Source organism: Nansenia antarctica (assembly GCF_963989245.1).
Source record: "Nansenia antarctica genome assembly, chromosome: 16".
NCBI classification, from domain to species: domain Eukaryota; kingdom Metazoa; phylum Chordata; class Actinopteri; order Argentiniformes; family Microstomatidae; genus Nansenia; species Nansenia antarctica.
Genome location: NC_137686.1, coordinates 26,911,105 through 26,923,604, shown reverse-complemented (window position 1 = coordinate 26,923,604; position 12,500 = coordinate 26,911,105). Strand labels below are relative to the sequence as shown.

Sequence of the window (12,500 nt, the reverse complement as noted above, 5' to 3'; positions counted from 1 at the left end):
GCTCCTCTGTCTCTATGCTGGGCTGAACCTGGGTTTGAGTCTACAGAGGCTACCATCACACACGTGTGTGTGTGTGTGTGTGTGTGTGTGTGTGTGTGTGTGTGTCTGTGTCTGTGTGTGTGTGTGTGTGTGTCCGTGTGTGTGTGTGTGTGCCATGCCGAACCTAAAACCTAGGCTTTAAGGCTACAGTGGCTACCATCACACACACGTGTGTCTGTGTGTGTGTGTGTATGTGTGTGTGTGTGTGTGTGTGTGGACCAGCCCATGCCAAACCTAAAACCTAGATTTAAGCCTACAGTGGCTACCATCACACACACGTGTGTGTGTGTGTGTGTGTGTGTGCGTGTGTGTGTGTGTGCGTGTGTGTGTGTGAGTGAGTGTGTGTGTGGACCAGCCAGGGCTGTGCCAAACCTAAAATCAGACATTTTCACCCCTCAGCGGGTTTGTAAATAGCGTGTCCAGGACCCCCCCCTACGAGGAGGGAAGTCACAGGACACACAGATCTTAGCGCAGGGATGCCAGCCTGGCCTTCTGCACCGGATTGGCCGCATCGAGCAGGAGGAGTGTGTGTGTGTGTGTGTGTGTGTGTGTGTGTGTGTGTATGGGTGTGTGTGTGTGGGTGTGTATGCAGTATTTATAGTCTGCGATTATGTAATGTCCCCCAAACAGGACATTGACATGGCACTGGGTATGGGCACAAGGCAGCGTGTGTGTAGTGTGTGTGTGTGTGTGTGCGTGTGTGTGAGAAGGTACATGAGTGCTATTGCTAAAATCCTTATCGTTTGCGCTTTTTCGGCGTCTGGCTTTTTTAATCACACAAACGCTACAGGCCGAATACCGCTGCCACTAGCCAACTACCACCTAATCTTCATCATCCTCCTCCTCCTCCTCCACCCCCTCCTCCTCCTCACACACACTGTCAGGAACAGACTGTACAACCAGTCCTCCTCAATACAAACACCGCCGACCAATAGAAATAGAAACACACCATCACCCCCCCCCCCTGCGCAACGACCACCGACACCCAATCGGAACACACCCGTTCTAAGAGCATCTGTTTATTTGGTTGGTATTTTTTTTTCTGTCCCTTTGTCTCTCAGTGACCTCTTGTCCTTCCTGACTTGACTTGAAACAAACTTGTGGCTGTTGTGTCGAACCCTATTGTTCAATCACCTAAAAAACACAGGTCTGGCGTTGTCTCTCTGCCTCCCTATCTGACTGATTACTAACTACACGTTAGATCTTTTAAGTAGGTGACCACAGCGGGGGGGGGGGGGGGGGTCTATGATACGGCTGGCTAGTATTCTTCGACTGAAGAGAGAAGGCTATCTTTTTATCAGTCCGGCTATCTGACACCGACGAACGTCAACAATCGTTCCCTGTTTACTCCACATTTCCTGATGATCAGATCGGGGGGGGGGGGGGGGGAAACCATATCCCCCGTCCGTCCGTCCGTCCGTCTCTGTTGGATCTCTCCACGTCCATCCGGGGGCCCCAGACCCACGGACCAACCGCCGCTCGGAAGACCCGATTCCTCAACATTCCGCAACAAACAGACTAAGTAATCACTCCTCCCTCTCACGTCCAGTAGCAGCAGAAGCAGCAGCGCTACTACCCAGCATGCTCAGCTGCACCGCCAGTCTCTCGGCCCGGCCTGTTTACTCACTAATAGACCTTTACCCCCGGTGTGAAGAAGACGCACACTCGCACACACACACACACACACACACGCACGCACGCACACGCACACAGAGGTTTCTCTGCAGTGCAGAATTTCAAACTGAGCCCAGAGGCATATTTGTGGATTTAGAAACTAATGCAACAGCTCCAGTCAGCATATAGAGGCGGCTTATCCCCGTACTATCACTCACACTAGGAAGACGACAGGGGCGCTAGGGTGCTAGAATGAGGGACTCACCCACCGACCGACCGACAGACCGACAGACCGACAAGACAGACGGATAGACAGAGTCTTAATAACCCTATCTGTGTGGACTAACTAATCGGCCGAGATGACGGGTGTTAAGCAATTAGTTTGAGTGGCAGAAATCCTCGGAGGGGGCTTATCTGAGGCCTTGACAGTGTGAGGGGGGGGGGGCGGCGAGGGTTGTGAGATGTCCTACAGAGAAGAGGCAAAAGTCACATCTGGGGACGGCAGGTCTGATTAACCCCCCCCCCCCCCCCCAAACCACCAACCGTCTGTCTGACAGGAAACTGAAGGTGAAGGTGGAAACAAGAGACCGAGCTGCAGCCTTAGACAACAAGCAGCAGCGTTTTCTAGAAGCTTCTTATTCAGTATTGGACTCACGACATTCTCCACCAATCCCCTGAGGGGGATGAGATTCGAGAACTGTGCATTTCAATGGTGTTTACTTGACACGGGGCGTATATATGCTTACGTGCCAGCTACAGAAAACACTAGTCTACACTAGGCTACACTTCTTAAACCCAGGAGTGTTAGCCTATATTTTTGTTGTTGTTGTGTTACTTACACAAGGTGGTTTTGAATGGCTGGCTGTTATGCATTTTACCTGCCGAACTAACACAATTTACATAACGGTCGGTTGGCAACAGAGCTACTAGGCCCCCTTGCTTTTGAGGCGTCTTTGCATGATGCCTGAGCATAAAAAAAAGGACATAGGCCGAGCTCACAGTGTGTGTTGTAACCACGTCACCTCGTTGACCAACCGTGCCATCTCTAGCCTATAGGATTTTTTATTTAGATTTTGCCATTTAGCAGACATACAATTATGAATTACTATATGAGTAACTGAGGGCTAAGTGCCTTACTCAAGGGCACACTAGTGGTGGTGGTGGTGTTTCAGGTGGGATTTGAACTCACAACCTTCCGATCACCTGTCCAACCCACTATCCACTACGAGACCACCACTAGCCCTATAGCTTACCTCTGTTCACAAGGAGGGCACTCACGTCACGCACATACACACGCAGAGCCCAGCCACACACATACATACAGAGTCTGGCAAATCTCTGCTTTAGTGAGATTTAATCTAGAACGAACATACGTACAATCTGGCCGACATTTGACCTTTGTCTTATTATTACTACAGAAACACCCAGACTGGTCTTTGCATGCAATCGTAGGAGAGCCAGCCAGCCAGCCAGCCCTCCCTCCCCTGGAAATAAACAGGCCTGATCGGCTTGGGCCTGTTGCTCAACCATTACAGAGTGAGCTCGTGGAATGCCTTCATCACAAAGGCTTGGGAAGGGCCGACATTAAAGACTCCATCAAAAAACCTCAACATTCGAATGTTAGTCAGACGCTACGTGTAGGCTAAGAAGTTCCCCACGTTCGACGATCAGTTTAACCGCTGCCTCGATCCTTGGGGATGGGGGGGGGGGGGCGACAAAACTGACCTTTGGTTGGGTTCTCGGTTCTCGCAAACGGAAACCGGCTCTGTGGTGGTGGGCCCTAGAATCTCTCATTTCTCCACTGGCAGTTCGAGGACACCTATGAGGTCCTTTTTGACTAAGGAAGCCGCTTCCCCCCCCCCTCCCCTCCCCCTCCCCCTGTGGTTGCTTATCAATGCAACCATGTGACATGTTGTCACATTGCAAAGACCCTCCAAAGCCTTTGTTCCGGCGAACAACTGGTTGCTCATTCTAGAACCCCAACAAGAGGTTCCAGAACCCCAACACGCAGCATCCTACAAGCTAGGCCGACCCCGGCCCACGTTTACATTCAGACAATAAGGACCACTTCAGTTCAGAGAGTCCCTAACCTTAACCCTAACTGGTCGTTACGGCCCATGAAAAGAAATAGAAGCACTGTGGGAGGGGGGGGGGGGGGGGGGGGATTATTGATTAGCCTACATCAAACCTAGGCTACAGAACTACAACAACAACAACAACAACAACAACAACAACAACATTAGCTCTCTAGGGGTTTAGCTCTCATACTTTGCTGACACTGTAACTGTTTTAATGATCAGCTGTCGGCCATGCCAAATAGTATTTCATAGCCCTGACGTCAACGACAGCTCATGATCACACCCAGAAGACGTGTGGCCTGCACAGGATCACCCGACAAGATTCCAGAAAAGTTTTGTTGTGACCTCCAATCCTCCAAAGTATTGTTTTGCCCCCCCCCCCGAACAACATAACAAAGAAACAATGTGTAAAACCCAGGAGTGCAAAAGAGAGCTCAATTGAGCAAAAAAATTACTTTTAAAAATAAACTGAATCTGGTTCACAGCACAGAGAATGATGCATTACAATTACATAACAAGCTTTTGGGGCAAATGGACGGGCAGATAAATAGTGATGCTTCATCTTTTTCTTACACTGTGAGGGACAGGCGACTGACACCGAATAGGAACGGTAACTGTCCTGTCCAACAGATGTTCTGTCTAACAGGACTCTAAAACAGCAGCAACCTCGTCCCAACAGAGTCTACCCTGTGTGTGCGTGTGTGTGTGTGTGTGTGTGTGTGTGTGTGTGTGTGCGTGTGTGTGTGTGTGTGTGTTCAGTGCTGCTCTTGCTCTGTCTGTCTGTCTGTCTCAGTCGCAGCCCCAGATCCCTCCTAGGCTGGAGTGGGGGGAGTGTGTGTGTGTGTGTGTGTGTGTGTGTGTCTCTGTGTCTCTGTGTGTGTGAATGTGTGTGTGTTCAGCTTTAAGAAGAGGAAGACCATGGTCGTCACTGAAGTAGGAAGAGCTACCAGGGACTCTCCAGTGCTGTAACACTGGCAGGCGAGGGTTAAGTGCCACGCTCAAACCAACCAAGGCACAAACACTGTCCACCATTACGCCACCATCCAACACCCCCCCCCCCCCCCTCTCCCCCCATAAGACCATAAAAATTCCGATCATCCAAAAACTCACCCCGACAATTCAACCCACGCTGGATGCGGGTAACCGGCGTTCACCTAAAATAAAGCACTTTAAAAATGTAGAGGAAATAACATTTATATAAATATAATGATCGCAGTTCATCATTAGCTGACGTTACCTGTGATCACCACACACACACACACACACACACACACACACACACACACACACACACACACACACACACACACTCCAAACCCAAATGTTAGTTAAAATGCGCTGCGTTTAAAATACCAAAACAATAAAAGGTTGGGGGTAGGCTATAACAACTTTTGTGTTGTTTGTTTACAAACATAAAAATATAACGACGATCTGGTCGCTCAGACAATCCGATCAACCCGATCAAGGATCCGAAGGTTGGCCAGCAGCTTTCTATCTGGCGGAACCACCGCGCGTCTGATGATCTAAACTATTATTATTATTATCATCATAATAATCAGACTACAGCACGTCTCTCTATGTCTGATGCATGTCTGTAAAATATTATAATTCCAACTGTTAGATCGTATATTCTTAATGATCCGTGGATGCAACAAAAAACGTCTGCAAATTCAAAAGCCCCCAAGTCCAGTCCTTTGCTTGCTTTGCCTTGGACCCCTGGAAGAAGCCCAACTCCACCACGGGTATGGACGAGACAGAACCACGATCGAACCCAGCCGCGTTTAAATGTTAAATGACATGACCCGAAAAATGACCGAAAGAAAAAACCCGAAAGTTGCGTTACGCGTCGATTAGAATAAACATGATAATAAGAATAATACTACTACCTAGCGATGAGACTGCCAGCGCACGAGCCCTCCTCCTCCCTGTACCAAACCATAGCTCTCTTTCTGTTTTGGGGGGGGTTTGCTTTGCTTTGCTGTTCCTCTGCAGAGAGAGAAGTAGTGTTACTTTGTAACAGCCCATCAGCTCCTCTGCCGTCACAGAGAGGTGGAGAGAGAGAGGAATGGATAGTCCGAATCAAAAAGGCTTCCCCTCCCTCCGATCCCTACTTCCCCTAAAGAAAAAAACTTCGATTACATTACACCTACCCCCCCCTCTGATCCACTTACTCGATTCGATTCGCACTCTGGTCCGGTTCACGGCGGGTCCTCCGAGGTGTTTTCGGGCCACAACTATATCCGATAATTCGTCGCTTTTGGAACAAAATCCATCCAGGCAGGGGATACCCTTATTTTTTCCGGCCCTCCCCGCTACCAGCTTCTGTTGCCAGATAATGCGCCTTCGACACACACGCATGGAGCCTCGGCGTCACCGCAGTGCGCATGCGCGCTTCCACACTCCAAGGGGGGGAACCAAGTGTGTGATCATGCCCACACTGACCTGACCATGCCAGGGGCCTCTGCTCTGGGGGTCCCAGTGAGTTAAGGTTCTTGCCCCGATAACAACTGTTCCAGGGTCAGATGATGGTGTGTGTGTGTGAGCTTATGACGGGGATGGTGAGGGACTGTCTGAGACCCAAAACAGGCACTGACCCCAAATCAGTGGCAGAGAGAGCAGAGAGCAGGGATGGACAGAGCAAGGGTCACTTTGCTTTGTGACGGTCATGTCACCTTCATGTTTTCGATATCCTCACAGCTTGTCTAACCTGCCGTGTTTTGAGAGATATGAGGTATACAAAGAGCTCCAGGGTTGGGGAGGGGGGGGAGAAGGGTGAGGCGATACTTGAGAGAGCGCGGGGGAGGGATGCTCAAAAGGGAAACCTTGAATGCTTTGTCATCATGTTTGTCCCTGCTGCTCTTCCCCCGATACACAAAGGTGTCCCAGAATGCCACTGTGATCCCAGAATGCAGCTGTGATCAGTCTGATAAGGTCTTTTTCTGAGAAAGTTTCACTCTCATATCATCATCCCAATCTGGTCATCTCGATACTGGATCACGTCTGGTATCAGGTTACGTTCCTGGTTTATAATTGTTAATCAGACAATAAACATTGGTTCATCTGGCTCCTAGGGCTCAGGAGGTAGAGCCGGCGTCTAATGATCATAAGGTCGGCAGGTCAGGGGTTCGAACCCCGGCTGGGGTACATGTCGAGGTGTCCTTGGGCAAGACACTGAACCCCAAATTGCTCCCAGTGAGTGGGCCGGCGCCTTGCATGGTAGCTTGCCTACCTCGCCATTGGTGTGTGAATGTGTGTGTGAATGGGGTGAATGAGAGGCCGTTGTAAAGCGCTTTGGAATAAGGAGCTGTATAAATCGGTTCATTTTAGGTTCGTGGATCGAGGAATTAATTCCAGGCAGGATCAGTACATTCGACAGATCCAAATTGGTTCTGGATCCGACCCGTCCCTCCGGGCCCAGACTGAACAACCTTCAGCATCATTCTGGGCTCCACTACCTCCACCCGCCAACCTTCCTCCCTGCGCTTATCACACCAAAATACTTCAAATTCAGAAAAATGCTCATTTAAAATACACAAACGAATGTCTCAGAATCACTAGCCTGGGTACTGTCTGTCTGTCTGTCTGTCTGTGGTAACCGTGTACCACTGCCCTCTGTCCTTTGGTTCAGGGTGAGAGCCTATTTTCTTCTGCATTTAAGCTATAGAGAGTGAAATAATTACAATAATTAAATAATTAACCCACCATTTTTGCTATTCTTTAAAAAAAAAAAAAATCTCTCTTCTGCATTTAAGCTATAGAGAGTGAAATAATTAAAATTATTAATTAAAATTATATTATAATTTATTAAATATAATTAATTAATTAACCCACCTTAAGCTATGCTTAAAAAATAAAAATAAAAATCTCTCTCTATATATATATATTTGAAATAAGTAACATCTCTAAATGCTAAATATTCATGAATCACTATATAATGAATTGAATGTGTGAATGACGAGGAACAAAGACTCCCTTTTCCTCCACCGTGTGTCTGCCTGGTCACGGTCTCTAGCTTCTCTCCCTCTCTCTCTCTCTCTCTCTCTCTCTCTCTCTCTCTCTCTGTCTCTCTCTCTCCCCCCCCCTCTCTCTCTCTCTCTCTCTCTCTCCCCCTCTCTCTCTCTCTCTCTCCCCCTCTCTCTCTCTCTCTCTCTCTTCCCCCCCCCCCCCCTCTCTCTCTCTCTCTCTCTCTCTCTCCCTCCCTCTCTCTCTCTCCCTCCCTGCATGAGCTAATGGCCGCCAGTAACAACATGACAGCCTCAACTTAATCCCCATTAAGTACTGTAACAATGCAGGAAGTAGCCATCGGGCCCACTATTTGGCAGGAAGTGACTGGGGCCTGCTACTCAGCTGCTTTCTGAGACACCTATTACCTAATAGGCATCAGTGGTTAAACATCACAGTGTCTGAGACAGGGCTCTCTCTCCTTCTCTCTCCTTCTCTGCCTCCCTCCCCTCCTCTCTCCCCCCTCTCTCTCTCAGTCTTTCTCCCTCCCCCCCTCTCTCTCCAAACCATAAGTCTTAAATGGCCCTCGGGTACATTTGAGGAGACAGGGGTCGAGGAGGGCAGTCGAGGTGGTGTAGGCTACTGGAACTTTTCCCCTGGTCGTTTGGGAGTCACAGTCTGGGGTTGAATAAGGGGTGATTTTGTCCATAAACACTGATCCAAGGTCAGTTTTGTAATCACCCCCCTAGTGGTGAGGGTTGGGATTGAGTGAGGGTGCACTGATCCTAGATCAGTAGTAGTACCTACTGTACAAGAAAACTCAAACCCTCAGACTGCCTGATGGTCCTGTGGTATGGCCAATGAAGAATCACTATCCTGTTATAAACACGATCACTCTGTGTTTCGGACGGATTTGGATTCAATTTCTCTTCTCCATTTGTAAGATTTAAACGGTTAAGAAATCGTGGCCCCAACTAGGCCGAGCTGTACTGAGCAAGCCTGGCTTCACACATCCACCATAGTTACTGTAACCGTCCTGGAATGGAGCAGGTGAAAGGAAGATATACCAGGTAGCATAGTGTTGTTTGTTTGTTTGTTTATTAGGATCCCCATTAGCTAATGCCATGACATTAGCTAGTCTTCCTGGGGTCTGAAAGGGTTAGGGTCGACCCTGTAGTGTGTAAAGCCCCGCAGTCACTCCAGCCATTACAATGTTGAGGTTCCATGGCAGTTATTTTCAAAATGTATTAAAAAATCAAGATATGACAGTTGGTTCAGTATGGTTCTTTCAGCGGCATCAAGGTTAATGGCACATCCAATACCGAATGGACACACACACTGTGATCAGAGATGTTTTATTAGGAATTGAGGGTGGGTGGTAATATGTTGACGGTTGTCGGACATTCCTCATCAGTCAAAAGAAGAAAAAATAACTCAACTCATCTATTGCCACATAATGATAATGGGGAGGATGTGTCAATAGTTACATAAACAATTCTCACATAACGGGGTTGAAGGTGAGGGGTACAATAGGGTAGAATGGGTAGAATAGCGCCGTTGACCAGAAGATTATCTCTCAAGACATGCAGAGTGAGTCAGATCTCTCTTATCTCATAGGACTCACTAATATTTCATTCTGAACCTGAACTCAATTACACAAGTTGCTCGATTCAATAGACCACCACCACCACACGATTTCTGTTTCAAATGTTTTATTTGAAAATGTTCTTGATAATGTGTCTGAGAGGAAAAAAGAGTCTTTTTAAAAACACAACACCAGCATTCAAAAACACCAGAAGGAGCAATGGCGGTAACCAAAGTATTATAACCCCGTATTATAACACAGACTCGCAAATGATCAGAATGTACGGCTGTCTTTAGCTATAGCATTTTATGTCACAACTCTCCCAAACCTAGCATTTGCATGTTTTTAAATCAGCGTTTCATAAGAAATGTTAAAATATACATTGAGGGGGAGAAAAAAAGTCACAAAATGTTTTACAATTTTCCGCAATATACAAAAAAAGTATCTGCAAAAAGAAAACCCAAAAAGTGATATTAAGATATAATATTGTCAACCGTGGCATTATAAATAGTCGAACTTTACAAAATCTAATAAATGGATTCATTTGTTAAAAATAAAGGAGGTAAATATAACACAGGTATCATTCTAACAAGGTTTATAATAATAATAATAATAATAATAATAATAATAATAATAATTCTAACGTGGTTTATACAACGTTAGAACACATGTCTGCATTGTGATACACCATACAAAAAAATACAATGTCATTGGAATAGAACATAATGAACAATGGTAGTAGCCTACTTCTGGAAAACCTGGTCGACAGATCAGATAGGGGGGGGGGGGGGGGGGGAATCGTTAAAAAGGGGTTTTGTAAAATAATAACAATTTTGTTCTGCCACACACCCACAGGTTGCTCAAATACAACCCAAGAGCGCCCCCTTCTGGCTGTGTCCGGTACATAAGGTACGTGCGTTTTAAGGAAAGCTCAAAACATTGTGATTCCTCAAGCATCACCTAATAATGTTCTGCAAAGCTATTCCGTTAAAAGCCGTTGAAAACGACACTGTCAATCAAATGGCTGTTGCGTTATTAAAAACCCAACAACACTAAAAGCCAAATGAAGCAGTATTGATCTGAAGTCTACACCAAGAAGAATCCAATAATTATATGAATAATAAAGTATGGAAGAAAGAGGCGGCCATTTTAAGAACAACACGTTTTTTCAGAACATGAATTTGATAAAACCTATCCCAAAAAAAAAAAAAAAAAAAACATGACTGGATTTCAATTGAGCTAAATAGATAGCAGCTGCATTTGCCCAAAAAACACCCCAATGCAAACAAGTTTAAATGACAGGCCAGCATACGGCTCTGGATTATCAAAAAGAAGAAGTTCCATCATGTCCAGAGGCCTAGCAGGTGTCTCTCATCCTAACTTCACCGCCCACCGTAGGGCCTCTGTTTGCGGGCTTCGACAACATGATAAACCTGGAAAGACAGATTTGTACTCTTTCTCTTGTTTCACAGATCAAAATCCTCTTCCTCTGGGTTTACATCTACTTGATGGCAGTGAGCAGGTCACATGACTATTCCTGTCAATAGGGGAGGGGGGTCGGTCGGTCGGTCGGTCTCTCTGAGGTAGGTGTGAGTCCAGTTCTTCCAACCCTCTCTCTCTCTGGACCCACCTGAGTCTCCACTCTGACTTTCACCTCAGTGGATAAAAACCTGAATGATATTCTAACACCTCCACCTCCTTGCTATCCCATGATCCCACCTGTTCCCCGCTCTAAAAACACCCCTACCATGAAAAACAACAATAAGTTAAAAGTCTATAATAGAAAAAAGAATAAACATCATTACAGGGGGGGCTCTAGGTAGTTTTTTTTTCTGTATGGCCGTTTGGCGGTTGGCGGTTGGCATGGCAACGGCGGTGAAGCCTGGCCAACACTGGAGCAGACCGGCGGTTGGGCTGTTCGCCCAATAGGGTTTTTGTCTCATACCCTCTATCTCCCTCCCACCAACCAACCAACCAACCAACCAACCCACCCACCCTCCCTCCCTCCCTCCTTCTCTCCCTCTACCCTTCCTACCCACACCCCCTAACATTCCCTCCCTCCCTCCTTCCCTCTCTCCTGGTCGGGCGGGGTTCTCAGAGAAGGCTGGCCAGGCTGGTGGTTGGTCCGTTCTGGGCCTGGAACTGCACCGGAGGGGGTCCATCTGTCCACTGCAACACAACAAACACCACCACACAGGAATCAACAAGGTCATCTTCACAAATGGTCAAAATGGTAAAATGGAAAGACTGACTTATAGTATAGTGCCTTATTCCACAGCGTTTTTACAATGGCTAATGTCTAATTCACCCGTTCACACACACATTCACACACACATTCACACACACATTCACACACACATTCACACACACACATTCACACACCCATTCACACACACATTCACACACACATTCACACACACACATTCACACACCCATTCACACACCCATTCACACACCCATTCACACACACATTCACACACCCATTCACACACCCATTCACACACCCATTCACACACACTTTCACACACACATTCACACACACATTCACACACCCATTCACACACACATTCACACACCCATTCACACACCCATTCACACACCGATGGCGACAAGCTACCATGCAAGGCGCCGGAGCAATTTGGGCCAAGGGCACCTCAAAACGTGACCAGCCGGGGTTCGAACCGCCGATCTACCGAACCTTGCGATCATTAGACGCCGGCTCTACCTCCTGCGCCACAGGCCGGCACTTAATAAAGCGTTTTACAATGGCCTCTCGTTCACACACTAATGGCGGCAAGCCACCACGCAAGGCGCCGGCTTGCTCGTTTGGGAGTAATTTGGGGTTCAGCGTCTTGGCCAAGGAAGGACGACTGAAAACGTGGCCAGCCGGGGATCGAACCGCCAACAACAGCAGGTGGTTTTCTACGTGGCTGGCTCTGGCGGTATGCGACGGTAACGTGCTCATTAGACGCCGGCTCTACCTCCTCAGCCACAGCTGCCCTCTCACAGCACTAGAACTCATGACCACTCTAAGACAGTTGACACGTTGACAGTTGACATGGTTCTTAGCTAGGAGGACTATCTATTAAATCATCATCATTACGTGGGTCTTATTACAAAAGATAAACTATCATCTAGTGAGTGTGTCTGTGTACGTAGTAGAGGGCCAGAGAGAGAGAAATACGTAAGGCGTGTGTGTGTCTGTTATGTGAAGTGTCTTATGTGTCATACATATAATATAC

The 12,500-nt window shown here is 47.3% G+C and overlaps 1 protein-coding gene across 1 annotated transcript in view; it reads right to left on the bottom strand.

Moving 5' to 3' along the window:
* Window positions 1-11,330: 11,330 nt before the first annotated feature.
* Window positions 11,331-12,500, bottom strand: part of mau2 (MAU2 sister chromatid cohesion factor) — a gene marked incomplete at its 5' end in the record, with an annotated part of 14,815 nt that continues 13,645 nt past the window's right edge. Inside the window, one exon of the mRNA XM_080546502.1 lies at window positions 11,331-11,427. Within this exon, the coding sequence (XP_080402628.1) occupies window positions 11,353-11,427 (75 nt within the window). The 3' untranslated portion in view covers window positions 11,331-11,352. The remainder of the gene's footprint in view (window positions 11,428-12,500) is intronic.